We start from the raw sequence: 24,847 nt of genomic DNA, 5'->3' as shown, positions 1-24,847 counted from the left end.
TTTCCTTATTTTTGCTCTCACACAACATAGCCCCCCATAAGTGTTGTAATAGTAGCGGGAAATTGGTTATTTTTGCTCTGTGCTTACGGTATTTGGATATGAATATGAGACAAAAGTACAGTCAGCTTTTAATATCATGGTATGTGTGTTACCATTTCACAGAAACTGCTGTCTTTGTGTTGAGTCCCCCTATTTTCAGCTGTGTAAAAGTTTAAAAAAAATTAAAATTAAAAAGCAGAAGTTCTATCCTCCACACTTTCAGCTTTCCATTGCTTTGGTTTTTATTTTTTTTATTTTTTTGTCTCATTTGTTCATAAAACTGTTTCAAAACTCTTCTGGCTTGTCTCTGTACTTTTTGGCTAATTCTAATCTGGGCTTTTGATTCTTGACGTTGATGTGAGGTTTTGCATTTTTTTGCTGTTTAGCCTCTATAATTCTGCTCTCAGAGTCTTCTGCATTTGGCGGATTGCTATATTTTGACCCCTGCCCTCTGGAGACCGCTGGTGACATCACTGACTGTAGTTTTAGGGTTCTCCTTCACAGCTCTTCACAGGATTTGTCTGTCATCAACTGCAGTCCAACTCATACAGGTACTTAGAGTTGTCTGTAGCCTACACAACTCACATACAAGTTTGGATAGTTTATTTTCTGTTTGGCACTGTGAGTGCCTGTGGGTTTTCTGGCTTCTGTTGTTGGTGGCTTTTTTGTCAGTAGACAGGAAATGTAAGAGTGACCTTCTGCAGATATATATTTAAATTTAGTTGATTTTAGTTACAGAAAAGCGGAAGGTAAAGCAGTGATGAAGTAGAAGTGTGTGAGCTTCTGAGAGAATTTTTTCGCAACTTGCTGTCCACACAAGCAGATAAGAAAAGAATGCATTAGAGGTGCTGTACAGAATGTATAATAGCCCAGGGTTTTTTTTTTTGCTGTTTTGATCACTGAAGTTGAAGCACTAAACTTCCTCTTGAATCATGCCAGCAAACAGAGGGGTCACATTGATCTGTGAGTACTACCGAATCAGTTTTTTAATGCAAAGGTTTTTAAGAGACAAGTATGTTTTTGTGGTGAAATTTACATTTGATTCGAAAAAAACAACAACACATTTCTTAAGTTGTGCTTAAATAAATAAGTATGATTTGACTCACTAATACTAAAATGCTCTACAGCGTTTGGGCTGCATTGGAATGATCTGCGTTATGGGAAAAAAAGAAAAGTATGAGTGAAGAAGTATGCTTTTGCTTCGGTAGATAACATACCTTGAATGATCACTAACAATTTGTTGTGAAAGAAGAAATACAATTTTATTTATTTGTTATTTTATAAGAGACATTAGACAGTTAGTAACTGCCCCAGAATTAGCTTGATAACTAAATTTCTTCAGTAGTCCCTTGGCAGGTGGGAAAGTGGGAAAATTTACAAAAGATATGTACAAGCACCAATTTGCAATTAGAATAAAAAGGATGGTGTGCATCAATACACTCTAGCAGTAAAATAAAAATATAAATAATCACGAAAGGTACCACTGTAGCATATTGTGCTACAAATAAAATAATCAAACAAAAAATGACATGAAAAAAGGTAAAACAATTGAACTTAATAATATAACAGTGGTGATATGTAACTGGCTTTTTAACCAGAACTTTCAGTGTATTTTTGCACAGAACATGTAAAGGCTTCAAATATGTTCACACAAACAGATATACGCTCCATTCAAACTGATCATTGCCGAACTCAAACACTGACTGGTGGACCTGAGTTTACCCAACTTCCAAAGTACTGCATGGATGACATCTTGAAATCAAACAGCAATGATGGGGATGTATTTAGGCTTTATTTGGAACATATTTATGGTTTTGTATTTTTCTTGCTCTTATTGCATTTCATTGGCCATTTCGATGATGATGTTAATGATTCCTGTCTGTTTTTTTTTTTAACAGTGCTGAGTCTAATGACAAGACTGGGTGAGTGTTACTAGATTTTAACACAAACCCCACCTTCTGTTACCTGATAATTTATCAGAGAAAAACCTTATTCAGACAGTTTAGTGAAACTTATGATTGATAACAGAATGTCATGCTTCACAATAAGACTATCTAACAGCATTATGATGTGATTAATGTGACTGCATATGTGGACGGTAATGTAGAAATATTATTCTGTGAGACTCGAGGCATGTCCTACAGTAGGGGGTGATACAGAGATCACAAACAGAATCAGTTCATTACTGTTCTAAATAATAAGCTGAGCATTAATCAGGACACTATAAACAGACATGAGTATTTAAACACATGTACTGACGTAGTGCATGCACTGTTTGTACAGGGAGCTCAAAGGCTGTACTGACTCTGCAGCCTAACTGGCCCCTGTTCTACACTGGAGAGACCGTCACTCTCTCGTGTTCGGGACGGCCGTTCAAACATCATGGATTCTTTTGGTACAGAAATGAATCAAATAGTTGGGCGCAAAAGCACACATCCCAAGAAAACATCTACACCATCGCACCTGTTACTGAAGCCCACAGTGGTGTATATAAGTGTTCTGGTGAATCCGAAAGTGATCCTGTCAGACTGAACGTGTCAGGTGAGTCAAAACTGGTCAGCAGCTGAACACTGGTGGTCTCACTCATCCCACAGAGAGACCATATTTAACCCATTTATTCAATCTTCCCCAGTGCACATTGTGCTTCCCGTACCAGCTCATTTATTACAGGCAAATATAAAATTAACTTATTTTCACTTAAATGGGCTGGGTATACCACCAATTGAGTTGAGTTTCTGACTGATACACTGTTTGTATTGTTAATATTTGAGCTTCTGTATGTTTAAATCCATGGAATGTGGCCTTTTCTATCTGTTATGATAGAATGAGAGAACCTACTGCTTTAGCTCTTTGTCTCAACCCCAATCAGAGCATGCCTGTCCCTCTGTAGTCATGTCTACACTCCACTAGCAAAGTTGTATGTAAAAGTTGTGTAAATCGCTCTGGGTGGAACCATCTGCGAATGCCTGTAATGTAGTGTAATGTAATGAGCGGTTGGAGCTGTGACACAGTCTGTCCGTCTTCACAGCCTCGCCCACACCCGTTCTGAGATAGTCACATGCTTTCCCAGTACATGGATAAGCGAACCATGTTCTACTGTATCACAGATTAAAGCCAGTTTGCCTGTGTTTGATTATGCCATTATTAGGAACTGGGGAGAGATTCAGTCTGTTCTCTCTGTTATAGAGAAACCCACGGTCCGACTGTCTCTCACCAGGCAGTTATATGCAAAGAGAACATGACAGCTTTCTTGTAAGGTTACAGAGACTTCAGCTGGCTGGGAATATTACTGGTAAAAAGACCCAGTCTGGTACACAGAGTATAGTTACCCCACCCACATACAGGTATCAGGTGAGTGTTGACAGGCATTAGTCAATGTGCAAAATTGGTACATTCCCATAATGCACTGGGTCCAACTGCTGTGATGATTCTGGGGTCCTGTTCCTTAGTTTAATTCTTGTACCATTACGATCAGGATTAGAGATTTTTCATTTCTGATTTTTGAATATCTTCTCTTAATATCATTGAAAATAGGAATGCAGCTGCCCTGGTTTTTGTGAACCAGAACTGTGACCCAGTCTGTCTGTTTCTACAGCACTGCCTAAAGCCACTCTGACGGTACAGCCAAAATGGCGCCCACTGTACAATGGAGAGACCGTCACCCTGAGTTGTGAGGTGGACTCCGACAGCAACTGGATATATTCCTGGTACAAAGACCAGGCCCAGATGGCTGTGTCTCAGACTGCTGGTCACAGTGTAACTGGTAACAGACTCACCATCCCTGGTGCTGCTGGGTCTGACCAGGGGCAGTACTGGTGTGAGGGGAGGCTGGAGGGGAGAAAAGTGACATCACAGCGCAGCGACTCCATCACTCTGACTGTAGGTGAGTCTCAGGTACGCTTTCAATTTGGATATGTCACATGCTCTATTGGATTCAGATCTGGGGACTGTGCAGGTCATTGGAGTAAAATGAAGTCGCCGTCTTGTTTGTGGAACCAGCTGCAGGTGACGTGTGCTTTGTGACATGGCACATTACCTGCTGGAAGTATCAACTTGAAAAAAGGTAGACTGTGGTCATAAAGGGATGCACATGGTCTGCTACAATGCTTAAGTATGTTCTGGGACTCAACTGATGCTCAGTTGGTATTAAGGGGCTTAATGTGTGTCACAAAAACACACCATTACACTACCACTACCAGCCGTTACTGCTGACACAAAGCAGGATGGGATTTTTATGCAGTATGGATTCATCCTGTTTTGTCAAATTCTGACCCTACCATCTACGTATGTGTCGTAGCAGAAATTGAGATTCGTCAGACCAGACATTTATCCATTCTTTAATTGTTTAGTTTTGGGTTGTGTATTCAGAGATGTCCTTCTGCGCAGCACTGTTGTAAATAGCTGTTTTTTGACCATTTGTGGCCTTTCTGCTAGCTTGAATGAGTCTGCCCATTCTACTCAGACACTCTCAATAATAAGGTATTTTCACACATAGAACTGCTACTCACTGGATTTCATTGTTTATTGCACCACTCTCTGTAAATTTCAGACATGTTATTGGGATTCTTATGAATTCAGCAGTGCTAAAGGCTTTGTATAATTATCCTAATTTCAATGATATTCAACTTATACTCACACTATGGAGAATAAAAATATTCTGTGAATGATTTCACATATATAATTTACTTTTGAAGTTATGCTTCAAATATTTATATTTTATGAAATATTGCGCAGGACCACCTATTGATTCAAAGATAATTAATCTTTCTGCCATGGTTCTTTTTCCCTTGCATTTTATACACAACTGTTTCCTCCTCAGTCACTTCTACATTCTGACAGAAGAAACTGTGACCCAGTCTGTCTCCTTTCCACAGCCCTGCCTAAAGCCACTCTGACTGTAGAGCCAAAATGGCGCCCACTGTACAATGGAGAGACCGTCACCCTGAGGTGTGAGGTGGACTCATACAGCAACTGGACATATTCCTGGTACAAAGACCAGGCCCAGATGGCTGTGTCTCAGACTGCTGGTCACAGTGTGACTGGTAACAGACTCACCATCCCTGGTGCTGCTGGGTCTGACCAGGGGCAGTACTGGTGTGAGGGGAGGCTGGAGGGGAGAAAAGTGACATCACAGCGCAGCGACTCCATCAATCTGACTGTTGCAGGTGAGTCTCAGGTACGCTTTCAATTTGGATATGTCACATGCTCTATTGGATTCAGATCTGGGGACTGTGCAGGTCATTGGAGTAAAATGAAGTCGCCGTCTTGTTTGTGGAACCAGCTGCAGGTGACGTGTGCTTTGTGACAAGGCACATTACCTGCTGGAAGTATCAACTTGATAAAAGGTAGACTGTGGTCCTAAAGGGATGCACATGGTCCGCTACAATGCTTAAGTATGTTCTGGCACTCAACTGATGGTCAGTTGGTATTAAGGGGCTTAATGTGTGTCACAAAAACACACCATTACACTACCACTACCAGCCGTTACTGCTGACACAAAGCAGGATGGGATTTTATGCAGTATGGATTCATCCTGTTTTGTCAAATTCTGACCCTACCATCTACGTATGTGTCGTAGCAGAAATTGAGATTCGTCAGACCAGACATTTATCCATTCTTCAATTGTTTAGTTTTGGGTTGTGTATTCAGAGATGTCCTTCTGCGCAGCACTGTTGTAAATAGCTGTTATTTGACCATTTGTGGCCTTTCTGCTAGCTTGAATGAGTCTGCCCATTCTACTCCGACGCTCAATAATAGTATTTTCACCACAGAACTGCTACTCACTGGATTTCATTGTTTATTGCACCACTCTCTGTAAATTTCAGACATGTTATTGGGATTCTTAATGAATTCAGCAGTGCTAAAGGCTTGTATAATTATCCTAATTTCAATGATATTCAACTTATACTCACCTATAGAGAATAAAAACATTCTGTGAATGATTTCACATATATAATTTCTTTTGAAGTTATGCTTCAAATTTTTATATTTTATGAAATATTGCGCAGGACCACCTATTGATTCAAAATAATTAATCTTCTGCCTATGGTTCTTTTTCCCTTGCATTTATACACAACTGTTTCCTCCTCAGTCACTTCTACATTCTGACAGAAGAAACTGTGACCCAGTCTGTCTCCTTTCCACAGCCCTGCCTAAAGCCACTCTGACTGTAGAGCCAAAATGGCCCACTGTACAATGGAGAGACCGTCACCCTGAGTTGTGAGGTGGACTCCACAGCAACTGGATATATTCCTGGTACAAAGACCAGGCCCAGATGGCTGTGTCTCAGACTGCTGGTCACAGTGTAACAGCTGGTACAGGGGCATACTGGTGTGAGGGAGGCGGAGGGGAGAAGTGACATCCAGCGCAGCGACTCCATCAATCTGACTGTTGAGGTGAGTCTCAGTACGCTTTCAATTGGATAGTCACATGCTCTATGGATTCAGATCTGGGGACTGTGCAGGTCATTGGAGTAAATGAAGTGCCTCTGTTTGTGAACCAGCTGCAGTGCGTGTGCTTTGTGCAGGCCATTACGCTGGAAGTATCAACTGAAAGGTAGACTGTGGTCCTAAGGTGCACATGGTCCCTACAATGCTAAGTATGTTCTGGCACTCAATGATGGTCAGTTGGTATTAAGGGGCTTAATTGTGTCACAAAACACACCATTACACTACATACAGCCGTTACTGCTGCACAAAGCAGGATGGATTTATGCAGTTGGATTCATCCTGTTTGTCAAATTCTGACCCTACATCTACGTATGTCGTAGCAGAATGGATTGTCAGACCAGAATTTATCCATTCTTAATTGTTAGTTTTGGGTTGTGTATTCAGAGATGTCCTTCTGCGCAGCACTGTGTAAATAGTGTTTTACCATTTGTGGCCTTTCTGCTAGCTTGAATGAGTCTGCCCTTCTACTCGACGTTATTAAGGTATTTTCACCCATAGAATGCTACTCACTGGATTATTGTTATTACCACTCTCTGTAATTTCAGAATTATTGGGATTCTATGAATCGCAGTGCTAAGGCTTGTATAATTATCCTAATTCAATGATATTCATTATACTCCCTATAGAGAATAAATATTCTGTGAATGATTTCACATATTAATTTCTTGAAGTTATGCTTCAAATATTTATATTTTATGAATATTGCGCAGGACCACCTATTGATCAAAAAATATCTTCTGCCATGGTTCTTTTCCTTGCATTTTACAACTGTTCTCCTCAGTCACTTCTACATTCTGACAGAAGAAACTGTGACCAGTCTGTCTCCTTTCCACAGCCTGCCTAAGCACTTGACTGTAGACAAAATGGCCCCACTGTACAATGGAGAGACCGTACCCTGAGTGTGAGGTGGACTCAACAGCAACTGGAATATTCCTGGTACAAAGACCAGCCAGAGGCTTGTCTCAGACTGTGGTCACAGTGTAACTGTACACTCACTCTGGGCCGGCTGACAGGGCGTACTGGTGTGAGGGGAGGCTGGAGAGAGAATGTGACATCACAGCGGCAGCGACTCCATCAATGACTGTGTGAGGTGAGTCGGAGGCTATTCAATTTGATATGTCACATGCTCATTGGATTAGATCTGGGTGATGTCAGTATTGGAATAAATAAGTCATGCATTCGTTGTGGAACCAGCTGAGGTGATGCGTTTGCTTGTGAACTGGCGAGCACATTACCTGCTGGAAGTATCAACTTGATAAAGGTAGACTGTGGTCCTAAGGGATGCAATGGTCAACTACAATGCTAATATTGTTCTGGATCACGACTGATGGTCATGGTATAAGGGGCAATGTGTGTCACAAAAACACACATACACTACCATACCAGCCTATGTGACACAAAGCAGGATGGGATTTAGCAGTATGGATTCATCCTGTTTTGTCAAATTCTGACCTACCATCTACTATTGTCGTAGCGAATTGAGATTCGTCAGATCAGAATTTATCATTCTTTCAATTGTTTAGTTTGGGTTGTGTATTCAGAGATGTCTTCTGCGCAGCACTGTTGTAAATAGCTGTTTTTTGACCATTTGTGGCTTTCTGCAGCTTGAATAGTTGCCATTCACTAGACGCTCTCAATTAATAAGGTATTTTCCCCCACTAGAATGCTACTCATGATTTTCATTGTATTGCGACTCTCTGTAAATTCAGACATGTTATTGGAATTCTTATGAATTCACAGTGCTAAGCATTGTATAATTATCTAATTTCAATGATATTCAACTTATATCACTATGAGAATAAAAATATTTGTGAATGATTTCACATATATATTTACTTTGAAGTTATGCTTCAATATTTATGTTTTATGAAATATTGCACAGGACCACCTATGATTCAAATCATTAATCTTTCTGCATGGTTCTTTTCCCTTGCATTCTTTACACACCTGTTTCCTCCTCGTCACATCTACATTCTGACAGAAGAAACTGTGACCCAGTCTGTCCTTTCCACAGCCTGCCTAAGCCACTCGACTGTAGGCCAAAATGGCACCACTGTACAATGGAGAGACGTCACCTGAGGTGTGAGGTGGGACTCCTACAGCACTGGACATATTCTGGTACAAAGAGCAGGCCCAGATGGCTGTGTCTCAGACTGCTGGTCACAGTGTGACTGGTAACGACTCACCATCCCTGTGCTGCTGGTACTGACCAGGGGCTAGTACTGGGTGAGGGGAGGCTGGAGGGAGAAAAGTGACATCACAGGCAGCGACTCCATCAATCTGACTGTGCAGGTGAGTCTCCACTACGCTTTCAAATTTGGATAGTCACATGCTCTATTGGATTCAGATCTGGGACGTGCAGGTCATTGGAGTAAAATGATAGTCGCCTTAGTTGTCTGATCGGAACCAGCTGCAGTGCGGTGCTTTGTGACAGCACATTACCGCTGGAAGTATCAACTTGATAAAGGTAGACTGTGGTCTAAAGGGTGACATGGTCGCTACAAATGCTTAAGTATTCTGGCCTCAATGATGTTCAGTTGGTTTAAGGGCTTAATGTTGTATCACAAAACACACTTTACACTACACTTACCAGCCGTTACTGCTGACACAAAGCAGGATGGGATTTTATGCAGATGGATTCATCCTGTTTTGTAAAATTCTGACCTACAATACGTAGTGTCGTAGCAGAAATTGAGATTCGTCAGACCAGATTTATCCATTCTTCAATTGTTTAGTTTTGGGTTGTGTTATTCAGAGATGTCCTTCATGCGCAGACTGTTGTAAATAGCTGTTATTGACCATTTTTGCTTTCTGCTTAGCTTGAATGAGTCTGCCCATTTACTCCGACGCTATCAATAAGAGTATTTCACACAAGATACTGCTACTCACTGGATTTTTTTTTATGTACCACTCTGTAATTTCATACATGTTATTGGGATTCTATGAATCGACAGTGCTAGAGGCTTTGTATAATTATCCTAATTTCAAGATATTAGTTATACCAATATAGAGAATACAAATATTCTGTGAATGTTTTCCCACATATAATTTCTTTGAAGTTATGCTTCAAATATTTATATTTTATGAATATGCCCAGGACCACCTATTGTTCAAATAATTAATCTTTCGCCATGGTTCTTTTTCCCTTGCATTTTATACACAACTGTTTCCTCCTCAGTCACTTCTACATTCTGACAGAAGAAACTGTGACCCAGTCAGTCTCCTTTCCACAGCCCTGCCTAAAGCCACTCTGACTGTAGAGCCAAAATGGCACCCACTGTACAATGGAGAGACCGTCACCCTGAGTTGTGAGGTGGAATCCTACAGCAACTGGATATTTTCCTGGTACAAAGACCAGGCCCATATGGCTGTGTCTCAGACTGCTGGCCACAGTGTAACTGGTAACAGACTCACCATCCCTGGTGCTGCTGGGTCTGACCAGGGGCAGTACTGGTGTGAGGGGAGGCTGGAGGAGAGAAAAGTGACATCACAGCGCAGCGACTCCATCAATCTGACTGTTGCAGGTGAGTCTCAGGTACGCTTTCAATTTGGATATGTCACATGCTCTGTTGGATTCAGATCTGGGGACTGTGCAGGTCATTGGAGTAAAATGAAGTCGCCGTCTTGTTTGTGGAACCAGCTGCAGGTGACGTGTGCTTTGTGATAAGGCACATTACCTGCTGTAAGTATCAACTTGATAAAAGGTAGACTGTGGTCCTAAAGGGATGCATATGGTCCGCTAGAATGCTTAATTATGTTCTGGCACTCAACTGATGGTCAGTTGGTATTAAGGGGCTTAATGTGTGTCACAAAAAAACACCATTACACTACCACTACCAGCCGTTACTGCTGATACAAAGGAGGATGGGATTTTATGCAGTATGAATTCATCCTGTTTTGTCAAATTCTGACCCTACCATCTACGTATGTGTCGTAGCAGAAATTGAGATTCGTCAGACCAGACATTTATCCATTCTTCAATTGTTTAGTTTTGGGTTGTATATTCAGAGATGTCCTTCTGCGCAGCACTATTGTAAATAGCTGTTTTTTGACCATTTGTGGCCTTTCTGCTAGCTTGAATGAGTCTGCCCATTCTACTCCGACAATCTCATTAATAAGGTTTTTCCACCCACAGAACTGCCACTCACTGGATTTTATTGTTTATTGCACCACTCTCTGTAAATTTCAGACATGTTATTGGGATTCTTATGAATTCAGCATTGCTGGAGGCTGCGTATAATTATCCTAATTTCAATGATATACAATTCATACTCACACTATAGAGAATAAAAATATTCTGTGAATGATTTCACATATATAATTTACTTTTGAAGTTATGCTTCAAATATATATATTTTATGAAATATTGCGCAGGACCACCTATTGATTCAAAGATAATTAATCTTTCTGCCATGGTTCTTTTTCCCTTGCATTTTATACACAACTGTTTCCTCCTCAGTCACATCTACATTCTGACAGAAGAAACTGTGACCCAGTCTGTCTCCTTTCCACAGCCCTGCCTCAAGCCACTCTGACTGTAGAGCCAAAATGGCGCCCACTGTACAATGGAGAGACCGTCACCCTGAGGTGTGAGGTGGAATCCTACAGCAACTGGACATATTCCTGGTACAAAGACCAGGCCCAGATGGCTGTGTCTCAGACTGCTGGTCACAGTGTAACTGGTAACAGACTCACCATCTCTGGTGCTGATGGGTCTGACCAGGGGCAGTACTGGTGTGAGGGGAGGCTGGAGTGGAGAAAAGTGACATCACAGCACAGCGACTCCACCACTGTTGCAGGTGAGTCTCAGGTATGCTTTCAATTTGGATCTGTCACGTGCTCAATTGGATTCAGATCTGGGGACTGTGCAAGTCATTGGAATAAAATTAAGTCATCATCTTGTTTGTGGAACCAGCTAGAGGAGACGTGTGCTTTGTGAAAAGACGCTTTTCCTGCTGGAAGTATCCACTTGAATACTGGTAGACTGTAGTCATAAATGGATGCACATGGTCAGATACAATGCTTATGTATGCTCCGGCACTCAAATGATGGTCAGTTATTATGGGGCCTAATGCGTGTCACAAAAACATTCCACACCATTATGTTATTGGCATTTTTATGAATTCAGCACTGCTGGAGGCTTTGTATAATTATCCTAATTTCAATGAAACTCAACTTATGCTCACACTATAGGGAATAAAAATATTTGGTTTATTATTTCACATATATAATTTGTTTTGGGTGAAATGCTTAAAATTGTAATATTTATGGAATATTGTGCAGGACCACCTATAGAGTCAAATATAATTTATATTTCTAGTTATTTTTCCTTGCAATTCATGAACAACTGTTTCCTCCTCAGTCATCTCTAAATTCTGACAGAAGAAACTGTGACCCAGTCTGTCTCCTTTCCACAGCCCTGCCTAAGGCCACTCTGATCGTGAAGCCAAAATGGCGCCCACTGTACAATGGAGAGACCGTCACCCTGAGGTGTGAGGTGGACTCCTACAGCAACTGGACACATTTCTGGTACAGAGACCATAACCAGACAGCCACATCTCTCTCTAAAGAGTACAGTGTAAACATCACTGGTGCTGCTGGGTCTGACCAGGGGCAGTACTGGTGTGAGGGGAGGCTGGAGGGGAGAAATGTGACATCACAACCCAGCGACTTTATCACTCTGACTGTTGCAGGAGTCTCAGGTAGGCTTTCAAATTGTATCTAAAACTTTATTCTTAAAATATTTACATTGCATTCCATTCACTTACCATACATAGGAGCAACAAACAGTAAAACAATTTATACTATGGCTCGGACAAATATTTAATTCCGATTGGTTGACAGCCATGTCAACCAGTCGTTTTATTTGTGTTTGTGTATAGGCATGGCGATGTGGGTAATTTTGCCTCATTATGGTTCTAAATCACTACACAAAAACTTTCAATTTGTTGACTTAGAAATCCTGAAATGCCAGGCAACTCAACACCACGTTATTTTAAAAAAATCAATCGCTAAGTTTAGATGATAGATAGAAAGATAGAAAGTGTTTTTTTATCCAGAAAATATCTCAGTTGCAACACATTTCACATTTTTGTGGTCAGGGGTGCAGCATTTATTAAGCTTGGAGATATTAACCTATTGTAGTTATGTGGATTAGAATATATGATACAGCTCACTGTTTTCCCACTATACCAGTTCCTAAATGCATCATGACAATCGTTGTGAACTTTGTTTTTCATTGTATAATGTCTTTTCTCTTTTCTTATATTTTTGATGGCTGATAGTGAGACTACTCTGCATACATAAGAAAAGAGAAACACTGGTTTATCATTACCAAAGAAACCATATTTAGTGATGTGGCAGATGTGTACATAATGGGGTTAGTTTTGAAATTAATAAAACGTCTTTAAAAATACCTTTTTATTTTAATTTTTCCATGCATTTTAGTTGTAGCCATAGTATAAGAGATTTTAACCACTTCATGGGTTCTGATTGCCGCCCTGTCAGGCCATATATTCTTGTATATGCACAGGTTTATATCCTCCACGTATCCCTCATCTCTGTGTCTCTCCACAGGTAGACTGGTCTTCGGTCTGGGAGCTGCTCCTCTGCTGCTGGCCTCCATTATACTGTGTGTGAAATGGTGCAGGAAACCAGGTGATGTCATTTTACAGGGGAACACATCTAAAAACAATGTGTGTTTCAGGTTTCAGGCTGCAACACTGTTCATTCTCACTCCCAGTTCTCTCCCTCTGTTGTGTTTATACATGTTTGTTGATGTGCAGGGTCGTCTAATGAAGCAGCTGTCAAATACACCGAAGAGAATGTGGAAGTTGACTTTTAAAACCTTCACACAGAAGCTGGATCAGTGTGCTCATGTGGAATGAAGAACGTTTGAGAGCTCAGGATTATTTTTCAATGTGATGTTTCTCAGCTTGCAGGAGGGGAAATCCTGATTGGGGCTGCAGTCATGGGGACACTCAGTGAGTTTTGGGAATGAAGCAGTTGTGCCTTTTTTGGGGGTTTTTTTCAGATTTATTTGGATAGGATAGTGTAGAGAGACAGGAATAATTAGGAGGAGAGAGAGGTGCGACAAAGGTCTGCGGTCGGATTCGAACCGCCGATGTCGCGGCTCGCGTTGAGCTTGTGGATAGCGCTGTACGGACTGCGCCCACAGTCGTGCCTTTAGAGTGCAGGATCTGAATAATATATCTGAGGTTCTGATTCACCAGAGCTGCACTTGTGGTCTTTGTCTAAGTTAGTCAGCTTTGATTGCTGTATGTTTGTTTCAGGGTCCTTTGGGTCCTATGCTGAACTTTATATATTATGTACTCACCGCAAGCTTACATACAGCCTAAACAGCGGAGACTCTGCAACATGTTCAACGTGCATTTCATGTGTCTGCTTGTATTAGTATTAAATTAAATGGACTTTAAAGTGTGTTCTTTTTTGTTCCTTCTTTATTTTGTTAACATATGAAATAAATGAAAAAAATAAACGTATGTGTAATGTAACATCCTCAATAGGTCAGTTATAGCACCTTCCACTGTGGTGAACAACACAATCTAATCCAAGTGTGAGAAGGAGAACCCGAACAGGAATGGTGAGCTGAATGTGGACAGAGAAGCTGAGGGCTCGATTGTTTTTATTATATTATTTTTATATAATTACTGTTAATACTACTACTGTAATAACAATGTTACCAGTCATAACTTTATTGTCTTCGTTCTTTGTGGTGATGAATTGTGACAAATAAATATTAATAAATAAGTAGGCTAAAGCTGGCATTTGTCTCTCTTGTTGCTATATTATGCTGATTCCACCATATTATTTTGACTACATTGTCATTTTGATATTGCTTGTAATAGCGTATCGTCATTAAAAATGTTATTAGTTGCGATATTTCTGTCCTTGCATGATGAAGTTTTCGATGATAACTAAGAGTAATTACATATGAAAAATAAATAGGCCATCATAAATAAAAAATGAGAATAGCTGAATTTAATTTGATCTTAAATAATTGTTCAACATCAATTGGCCAGGGCAATGAAGGGATAGGCTGTTGGGTTGGTAAGCATTTTTGAGGAAGTAGACTACAAGTGACTTAAATTACCGGCATTTAGTAGACACTGTGATCCAGAGCGACTTACACAACTTTTACATTGCAACTACATTGGATCCATTTATACAGCTGGAGCTATCACATTAGCAGTCCTTTCTGAACCGATGTTGCTTTAATGCAGTATCCGTTCAAATGCCTACATAAGGATCATATAGTTTTAAAGTGCCCTAAGGTTCTGTTGACGCGTGGTGCTCAATGGACAGCAGTCACTCCTGGTTCAGGGCTAATGTATAATGCTCCTGTACAGGAGACCTCTGGATTGAAACAGTGCTGCAGTCATTAATGCATGTTATGAAACATTTCTAATAGGAATCAATAAAATGTATACAACACAATAAACGTTGATATAACGCACTTAAATAATAACTTATTGAGATAACCTTTATTTTTTATAAGCTCCCTGACATGGAATGGACACCTAGCTGTTTACCTGACTATAAACACAAACATACGGACTTCCACATTTCTCCAGAGGAAGAAAGAGCTGCATCACACATGTGCTCTGGCGTATGCACACACTGTTATTTTCCTGCCACACACAGGAGGAAAGCTGCAGAACGGTTATAAAACACACAGGCATGTCATACTTCTCTGATTACCTCCTCTAAAAAAAAAATTTAAGTACCAATATAGCGGACGCTGCGGCTCATTAGCTTCCCTTCATGAGCATGTGATCAGAGTACAGAAACCACGCGAGCGTCTCCAACCTGCAGCTCCGTCTATATCTCGAGCAGAGGAGAGAGGAGCATGGCACTAAATGCAGACGCACATGGTAACCGTTGCAGCTTCCTGCAGCTGTGTTTGGGTTAGGATACTCTGCGATTTCAGAGGGGATGGCAGCTGCTCTGAGAGCTTCTCAGTGTCACAGCTAAATGTGTAACTTTCACAGCTTTCTTCACGTCAGTGTAGTTAGCTGGGCATGCGGGAGTGATGCAAATATCTATTGCAAATTACACCTCAGCCAACATAATCAATTTGTGAATAATATTTCTGTAAATTATATTCCGTACATCATTTAGCATTCAAACAGAGTTACATTATAAACTTCAGGGTTTTCTGAGACTTTAAAAGTTGCAGAAAATATGTGGTTACAGTATGATTTCAGAGGCAGTTGACTCTTACTTTGCCAAGTTTCTGTTCATGACCAAAAGCTCAATTTTGGCCAAACCAGACAATTAATTTACACAATTGCTCTCACTAAGGCCGTTGTTTGTGTAGCATTTCCAAAGAGCCTGTTGGTATGACGGTGTGATTGTATGGTTGAATATGAGACTTCCTGATCTCAAAAAGCGACTAAATTCAAACTGTGATCCTTGGGCTCTCCTTTGCCTCCCTCATCATCTTCCTCGCAGGGTGGGGGGGCCATATGTATCCCAACTTTGCCGCTTCTTTTACAGGAAGGTTGCTGATATTTACAAATCCTTCAAGATGGAGTCTTCAAACACATTAGTCAATCCTCTTCCCAGACAACAATCCCCAATTCCCAACTCAGTACTCCTCCCCCTTCTCTCTTTCTGCTTCTTCTCCTCTTCTCTCTCTTTACCAAGTCCCTTGTTTCTGTTTTCTCCTTTCATACTCTATCTTCCAGGTCACATCTCCAGTCTTTTCTGACCCCTGGTGGTGGAATGAGCTTCTGACTGCTGTCAGGACTGCAGAAACCATACCCATCTTCCCACTGCAGTCAGGACAGCAGAAGCCCCTCCAATCCTCCCACTGCAGAATTGTATGAATACTGCTCAATACTGTCATACTGTTGATGAGTGTGATTAATTTCAGTTACTTTCAGAATGTGAAGCTTTAATGGAATCTATGGCTGAAGTAGTGCACTGCTGTTTGTGCAACAGCTTATATTAGAAATGTGTATTTACACCATTTGATATTTCATAAAGGCAAGTGTCAGAGAGCTGCAAAAAAGCTGCATGAAAATGTGTGAAGAGAGAGATGCACTTGACTTGATGCTGGAGGAGAGAGAGAACAGAATAAAAAGTGCCGATCTGGAGCAGGAGGAATTTAAGAAGACATTTCAAGAGAAAGAGAAGGCTCTACAGCAGTGATTGATATGAACCAATCTCTCTAGTTTGGTCTCCATAGCAGACCGCTTTGACTGGATCAATTGTATCAACTGTTAATAACTCATAATAACGCCACCCATTTCAGGGCTTGTGTCTTATTCCAAGTACCAGTCATTGGAGAGAAAAGGGAATAATATTGATGCTAATTTTAGAAGTAACTGAATCTGAGTTAACAATGGACAGACACTTAACAGAAAGCTTAAATTGTATTTGAATGATGAAGCTTTTGATTATTTTTTAACGTGCTGGAATCCTGTACAGGATAGATGAGTGTCACATGGTGCACACCTCCATGTGCTGTGAACCGGTTTATAAAAAGCACCCAAGTTACTGCTGGCTCCAGCACAGTGTAAGACTGAAGCTGGTGTGCTTCGTGCTGCAGGAAGCTGGGGCAGCTTGAGCAGCACTGGAGAGTGAAGCTGAAAAGAGTGATGGAGGAGAGGAGCGAGCACGAGCAGCGTGTGAAGAAGGAGATCCAGGCTCTGCTCCTTAAGCTGTTCAAGACTGAGCAGCTGCACCAGACCCAGGTGAGCACATCCAGCGAGTACCAATGCACCACTCTACCCTCTCTACAGTCAGGTCTGTCTCCTATTATAGGATTGCATACATATGTGTGGGTCTTAGGAACACCTTTAATCTCCATGTTCTCCTATTCCATTGCAGATATGTGACTATGAGGTCAAGTATAGGGACTCACTAAAACTGGTCTCTGAGCTGCATTCTCAAATCTAGGAGCGTGAGGTGAGAGGCTGAAATGGAGGTCGGCAGGAAGATCCGCTATTAAAAATAAAATAAATCAAATAATATTACGCTTTTGGAGGTTCATTTAACATGGCACCAAAGCGAGTTAAAGCAGCATCAAAGAGAGACATCAGAGACGATCCAGAGGGAAGTGGAAGAAGAGAAGAAATAAGAAGAGGAAAAGAACATAATAAAGGAGGGTGGGAAGAGGCAGGAGCTCCAGGGAGTGACACAGATGAGAAAAACAGCAGGAGGATTGGGTGATTTAAGCATAATGTCAGAGAAAAGGGAATATTCACACTGCATTCATCTCCTGAGCTGAACCTCTCCTGGTCAAAATCCCTGTTATGACACTACTTGGGGGCCTGGATGGATGACCTCGATCATCTACACTGCATTTTGATAAACACAGGCTCTTAATTTTCTCAGCTAATTTAATACCTCAGGCCATAATCTGTACAAACTCTGTGATTATTTGCTTTAACAGATTCCTATTTAGCCTGTCTTTAACTGTTGATACCAGGCTAGTATAAATCATTTCATCATCAATGTTTCAGTCTTTTTACTTTACTTGCTGTATATTGGGAGGCTCAGGCTTGCTCTAGCCCATTTTTAAATTTGCTGTTTTGGCTGACCGTGAAACATGGCCTCTGCTGACCTCGCCTGGTCACAGATGAGTACAGCATCAGCATTAACCCCCTGCAGGATATCTCACTCCGGTATAGAGACTTAAAAATTAAATCAAAGAGAGGTTGGTATGAAGTTAGTGTCTAAGTTAAGTTTATTAATCAGTGTTCATTTGTTTATTTAGTGGCCTCCCCTTGCTCTCATACCTTCTGTTTCTGTCTAGTAGGAGGGTGTAGTTACAAGGCAAAGGCCACACATTTACACAGACAGTGGTGGAATGGTCATTGGTCACAGGTGTTCATCTCACCTGCAGGTCCAGGCACCATGAACATCTGACCACCAGCACATCCCCTACATCTGAGAGGTTACAGAACACCTTCTCTTCCCCACATACATTAATTCCGCAAGCTGTCACAACAAAAGAGAATTTAGTTCTCACTTGACTGTCTGATGAAATGAAGATTTTTAAATTTTGAAAATGGATTAGGTGAGCACATAGGTAATTGGATATTGGGGAAACAGAGTGTGAAGTGAGATTGGGGTAGTTGGAGCAACATTCATATGCATTTTATCTGGCAATGGTAGATGCTGGCAGGTGAGTGTCTGTATTGTGAAAGGCTTGCATATTTTCACCACTAGATGTCAGTAAACTCCCACTAAAATCCCATTTCAGTGAATGTGGGGAAATGCCAGTCTTTCTCTGTGACATTACCAGACTTCTGTTCACCGGTTCTGCCTTTCAGCAGGTGAACAGAAATGCCACGATATAAACGAGTGTCTGTACGTCAGGAGTAGCGCTGTCTCCTAAATTTATTGGGCCGGAACTACGGGAGTAATGGGGGTTGGGCGCACATGTGGAATGCTGATGGCAGAACAGAATCATTTGTAGACTGCCAGAGAGGTGGGAGATCTCTGGTGTTCATTGAGAGAATTAGTTGAGCAGAATGGGTATGAAATTAAAGGGGCATGTAGGATCGATGAGGATAAAGAGATTCCCCCAGGGGGGTGGGACGGGGTGGAGATTCCTTGTGTGCCAGTTAATTATATTTTTATTCTTGGTGGCCAGGTCTGTATTGTGTCTCAAAATACTTTTAACCTTTGGTACAGTACCTTTGTGTGGTGTCAGTGATGTGATTGGTTGTGCTTGTAACCTGAACGAGGGGCTTATCTGGCAGCAGACGGGGGGAGAAGCCCTAGCCTGGAAGCCAGAGTGTACAGCGGCGTTGGCAAAACCACGGACCAGGCTGTGGCGCTGTGGGAAGTTGGAACAGGAAGTGCAGCAGTTTCTTGAGAAGTCTTTAGTTTATTCAGAGCTCAGAGTGCAGTAACTCCGCCCCCTCTATCTATTTGCTCTTCAGTTTCCCACATAGTGGTCCTTAGCTATGACCTAACACAGCTCTTCTGCTGCAGCCAATCAGCTCCCAAGCCTGGAGAAACAGACAGAATACAAATGATTCTGTGGCCAAGCAGCCATGAAGTCCGCATATGCAAGAAGGGTGGAGCCAGTTAGACTCTCTGAGCTGACGGAGCATAGTGGCCAGATGTTGGGCTTTGACTGGGCATTGTTGGGCATTGTTTTTGCAGAGTTCATTATAGTAGAACCTCTACTCTCCATCACCATCAGGGAATCCATGGTGCCGGATAGTAGAAAATTTTGTATAGTAGAGCGTACCCTAAAGATTAGGCAGGAGCCAAATTAGTGAAGTATTTATTTATTAATTTTTTTAAAAAAACTCCATGTATTATTTTATTGCTCAAGGGCCCCACCTGCTGGCCAAATGATTTTACAATAGCTTCTATTTTCAAGTAAATGTCAGAGGGACATGCACTGTAAGTTCAAAGGAGATCAGAGGAGCTGCTATGTTGTGATGGGACGGTACTCCTCACAAACTGAAGCCACCTTTCTGTGGACCACACTACAGCCTCTGGACAGCACAGTAGCCAATCACATACACCCAGGGCTTCACTCTAGCCAATTGTGAGCTGACCTGCGGGACCAACATTCACAGTCAGCTCTGGCACAGTCAGGTTTTTTAGACCATGCAGTGTTTCATTTCACAGAGGACCAGTGCATTTAAGCAAGGTGCTGCCCTAAAGTCTCTCTGATTCCCTGTGATAACGAGTGAAGTTCTTCTGAAGAGAAGAGAACATGAAGCTGGTTTGCTGTGCAGGACCTACTTCCTTGTTTTTGCTCTCACAAACAGAGCCCCCCAAAAGTGTTATAATGGTAGAGCGAAATCGGTTATTTTTGCTCTGTGCTTACGGTAAATGGATATGAATATGAGACAAAAGTACAGTCAGCTTTTAATATCATGGTATGTGTGTTACCATTTCACAGAAACTGCTGTCTTTGTGTTGAGTCCCCCTATTTTCAGCTGTGTAAAAGTAAAAAAAAAAAAATTAAAATTAAAAAGCAGAAGTTCTTTCCTCCACACTTTCAGCTTTCCATTGCTTTGGTTTTTATTTTTAAATTTTTTTTTGTCTCATCTGTTCATGAAACTGCTTCCAAACTCTTCAGGCTTGTCTTTGTATTTTTTGGCAAATTCTAATCTGGCCTTTTGATTCTTGACGTTGATGTGAGGTTTTGCATTTTGCTGTTTCGCCTCTATAATTCTGCTCTCAGAGTCTTCTGCATTTGGCGGCTTGCTATATTTTCACCCCTGCCCTCTGGAGACTGCTGGTGACATCACTGACCGTAGTTTTAGGGTTCTCCTTCACAGCTCTTCACAGGATTCATCTGTCATCAACTGCAGTAGAACTCATACAGGTACTTACAGTTGTATGTAGCCTACACAACTCACATACAAGTTTTGATTGTTTATTCTCTGTTTGGCACTGTGAGTGCCTGTGGGTTTTCTGGCTTCTGTTGTTGGTGGCTTTTTGTCAGTAGACAGGAAATGTAAGAGTGACCTTCTACAGATACATATTTAAATTTAGTTGATTTTAGTTACAGAAAAGCGGAAGGTAAAGCAGTGATGAAGTAGAAGGCTTCTGTGAGAATTTTTTCGCAACTTGCTTTCCACACAAGCAGATAAGAAAAGAATGCATTAGAGGTGCTGTACAGTATATAATAGCACAGGGGTTTCTTTTTTATCGCTCTTTTGATCACTAATGTTGAAGCACTAAACTTCCTCTTCAATCATGCAGGCAAACAGAGGGGTCACATTGATCTGTGAGTACTACCGAATCAGTTTTTTAACGTAAAGGTTTTTAACACATTTGTTAAGTTATGCTTAAATTAATAAGTATGATTTGACCTCACTAATACTAAAATGCTCTACAGCATATGGGCTGCATTGGAATGACCTGCCTTAAGGGAAAAGAAGAAAAGTATGAGTGAAGAAGTATGCTTTTGATTCAGTAGATAACATACCTTGAATGATCACTAACAATTTTTTGTGAAAGAAGAAATACTATTTTATTTATCTGTTTTTTGAATGAGACATTGGACAGTTAGTAACTGCCCCAGAACTAGCTTGATAACTAAATTTCATCAGTAGTCCCTTGGCAGGTGGGAAAGTGGGAAAATTTACAACAAATATGTACAAGCAGCAATTTGCAATTAGAATAAAAAGGTTGGTGTGCATCAATACACTCTAGCAGTAAAATAAAAATATATAAATAATCGCAAAATGTGCCACTGTAGCATATTGTGCTACAAATAAAGTAATAAAACAAAAAATTACATGATAAAAGGTAAAATAACTGCACTTACTAATATGACACTGGTGATATGTAACTGGCTTTTTAACCAAAACTTTCAGTGTATTTTTGCACAGAACATGTAAAGGCTTCAAATATGTTCAGACAAACAGATATACTTTCCATTCAAACTGATCATTGCCGAACTCAAACACTGACTGTTGGACCTGAGTTTACCCAACTTCCAAAGTACTGCATGAATGACATCTTGAAATCAAACAGCTTGAAATCAAATGATGGGGATGTATTTAGACTTTATTTGGAACATATTTATAGTTTTGTATTTTTCTTGCACTTATTGCATTTCTTTGGCCATTTCGATGACGATGTCAATGATTCCTGTCTTTATTTTTTTACAGTGCTGAGTCTAATGACAAGACTGGGTGAGTGTTACTAGATTTTAAAACAAGCCCCACCTTTTGTTACCTGATAATTTATCAGAGAAAAACCTTATTCAGACAGTTTAGTGAAACTTACGATTGATAACAGAATGTCATGCTTCACAATAAATCTGTCTCACAGCATTATGACGTGATTAATTTGACGGTAATGTAGAAATATTATTCTGTGAGACTCGAGGCAGGTCCTACAGTAGGGGGTGATACAGAGATCACAAACAGAAGCAGTTCTTTACTCTTCTAAAAAAATGAAGCCACAGCATTAATCAGGACACTATAAACATGTCATGAGTATTTAAACACATGTACTGACGTAGTGCATGCACTGTTTGTACAGGGAGCCCAAAGGATGTACTGACTCTGCAGCCTAACTGGCCCCTGTTCTTCACTGGAGAGACCGTCACTCTCAGGTGTACAGGACGGCCATTCAGACATTATGGATTCGTATGGTACAGAAATGAATCAAATAGTCTTGTGACAAAGCACACATCCCATGAAAACATCTACACCATCGCACCTGTAACTGAAGCCCACAGTGGTGTATACACGTGTTCTGCTGAATCCAGGAGTGATCCTGTCAGACTGAACGTGTCAGGTGGGTCCAAACTGGTCAGCAGCTGAACACTGGTGGTCTCACTCGTCCCACAGAGAGACCATATTTAACACATTTATTCAATCTTCCCCAGTGCACATCGTGCTTCCCGTACCAGTTCATTTATTACAGGCAAATATAAAATTAACTTATTTTCACTAAAATGGGCTGGGAATACCACCAATTGGGTTGAGTTTCTGACTGTCACACTGTTTGTATTGTTAATATTTGAGCATCTGTATGTTTTAATCCATTGAATGTAGCCTTTTCTATCTGTTATGACAATGAGAGAACCTACTGCTTTAGCTCTTTGTTTCAACCCCAATCAGAGCATGCTTGTGCCTCTGTAGTCATGTCTACACTCCACTAGCAAATTTGTATATATAAGTTGTGTAAATTGCTCTGGGTAGGAGCATCTGCGAATGCCTGTAATGTAGTGTAATGTAATGAGCGGTTAGAGCTGTGACACAGTCTGTCCGCCTTCACAGCCTCGCCCACACCCGTTCTGAGATAGTCACATGCTTTCCCAGTACATGGATAAGCGAACCATGTTCTGCTGTATCACAGATTAAGGCCAGTTTGCACTGTATGTTTGATTATGCCATTATTAGGAACCTAGGGGAGAGATTCAGTCTGTTCTTTCTGTTATAGAGAAACCCCACCTCTCCTGACTGTCTCTCCACTCAGGCAGTTATATGCAAGAGAACACGTCAGTCTCTCTTGTAAGGTTACAGTGACTTCAGCTGGCTGGGATTATTACTGGTAAAAAGGAACTGGATCAAATGACATTGCCCATATTTCCAGAACATCTAAAGGCTCTTACACCCTCAGTGTTGCTCCTCTTACACACACAGGGGGGAGACCCAGTCTGGTACACAGAGTACAGTTAGCCCACCCACATACAGGTATCAGGTGAGTGCTTATTAGAACACAGAGTACAGTAACCCCACCAACAAACAGGTATCAGGTGAGTGCTGATTAGAACACAGAGTACAGTTACCCAACCCACGTACTGGTATCAGGTGAGTGCTGACAGGCATTATTCAGTGTGCAAAAATTGGCACATTCCCATAATGCACTGGGCCCAACTGCTGTGATTATTCTGGGATCCTGTTTCTTAGTTTAATTCTTGTACCATTACTATCAGGATTAGAGCTTTTTCATTTCTGATTTTTGAATATCTTCTCTTAATGTCATTGAAAATAGGAATGCAGCTGCCCTGGTTTTTGTCCTTCATTTAGGGTGATTTGTTTTTTCCATAGTCATAAAAATACTGGCATGACAACAGAACTGTGACCCAGCCTGTTTGTTTCTACAGCACTGCCTAAAGCCACTCTGACTGTAGAGCCAAAATGGCACGCACTGTACAATGGAGAGACCATCACCCTGAGGTGTGAGGTGGACTCCTACAGCAACTGGATATATTCCTGGTACAAAGACCAGGCCCAGATGGCTATGTCTCAGAATGCTGGTCACAGTGTAACTGGTAACAGACTCACCATCCCTGGTGCTGTTGGGTCTGACCAGGGGCAGTACTGGTGTGAGGGGAGGCTGGAGGGGAGAAAAGTGACATCACAGCGCAGCGACTCCATCAATCTGACTGTTGCAGGTGAGTCTCAGGTACGCTTTCAATTTGGATATGTCACATGCTCCATTGGATTGAGATCTGGGGAATATGCATGTCATTGGAATAAAATTAAGTCATCATCTTGTTTATTGGACCAGCTAGAGGAGACATGAGCTTTGTGAAAATACTCATTACCTGCTGGAAATATCCACTTGAATACAGGTAGACTGTAGTCATAAAGGGATGCACATGGTCAGATACGATACTCAAGTAATCTCCGGCATTCAAATGATGGTCAGTTATTATGGGGCCTAATGTGTGTCATGAAAACATTCCACACCATTATGTTATTGGCATGCTGATGAATTCAGCAGTGCTGGAGGCTTTGTGTAATTATCCAAATTTCAATGAAACTCAACTTATGCTCACACTATAGAGAATAAAAATATTTGGATTATTATTTCACATATATAATTTATTTTGGGTGAAATGCTTAAAATTTTAATATTTATGGAATATTGTGCAGGACCACCTATAG

General features: G+C 41.1%; 2 protein-coding genes across 2 annotated transcripts in view; both read left to right on the top strand.

The window, feature by feature from the left end:
* The window catches only part of LOC135246900 (basement membrane-specific heparan sulfate proteoglycan core protein-like), an 81,909-nt gene that overhangs the window by 15,872 nt on the left and 41,190 nt on the right, over positions 1 to 24,847 (top strand). Inside the window, exons 7-12 of the mRNA XM_064320170.1 lie at positions 4,914 to 5,204; positions 9,722 to 10,012; positions 11,003 to 11,287; positions 22,112 to 22,135; positions 22,488 to 22,745; positions 24,061 to 24,351. Coding sequence (XP_064176240.1) covers positions 4,914 to 5,204; positions 9,722 to 10,012; positions 11,003 to 11,287; positions 22,112 to 22,135; positions 22,488 to 22,745; positions 24,061 to 24,351 — 1,440 coding nt within the window. The remainder of the gene's footprint in view (positions 1 to 4,913; positions 5,205 to 9,721; positions 10,013 to 11,002; positions 11,288 to 22,111; positions 22,136 to 22,487; positions 22,746 to 24,060; positions 24,352 to 24,847) is intronic.
* Positions 30 to 14,388, top strand: LOC135246901 (high affinity immunoglobulin gamma Fc receptor I-like). Its single transcript, XM_064320171.1, has 7 exons — positions 30 to 1,002; positions 1,938 to 1,961; positions 2,323 to 2,580; positions 3,635 to 3,922; positions 11,906 to 12,190; positions 13,065 to 13,145; positions 13,274 to 14,388. The coding sequence occupies exons 1-7, from the start codon at positions 972 to 974 to the stop codon at positions 13,330 to 13,332; spliced, it is 1,026 nt and encodes a 341-aa protein (XP_064176241.1). The 5' UTR covers positions 30 to 971; the 3' UTR covers positions 13,333 to 14,388.

The sequence above is a fragment of the Anguilla rostrata genome, unplaced genomic scaffold, assembly GCF_018555375.3.
Source record: "Anguilla rostrata isolate EN2019 unplaced genomic scaffold, ASM1855537v3 scaf0961, whole genome shotgun sequence".
NCBI lineage: Eukaryota > Metazoa > Chordata > Actinopteri > Anguilliformes > Anguillidae > Anguilla > Anguilla rostrata.
Note: the sequence above shows the minus strand (reverse complement) of the source record. Positions and strands in the feature narration are given on the sequence as shown.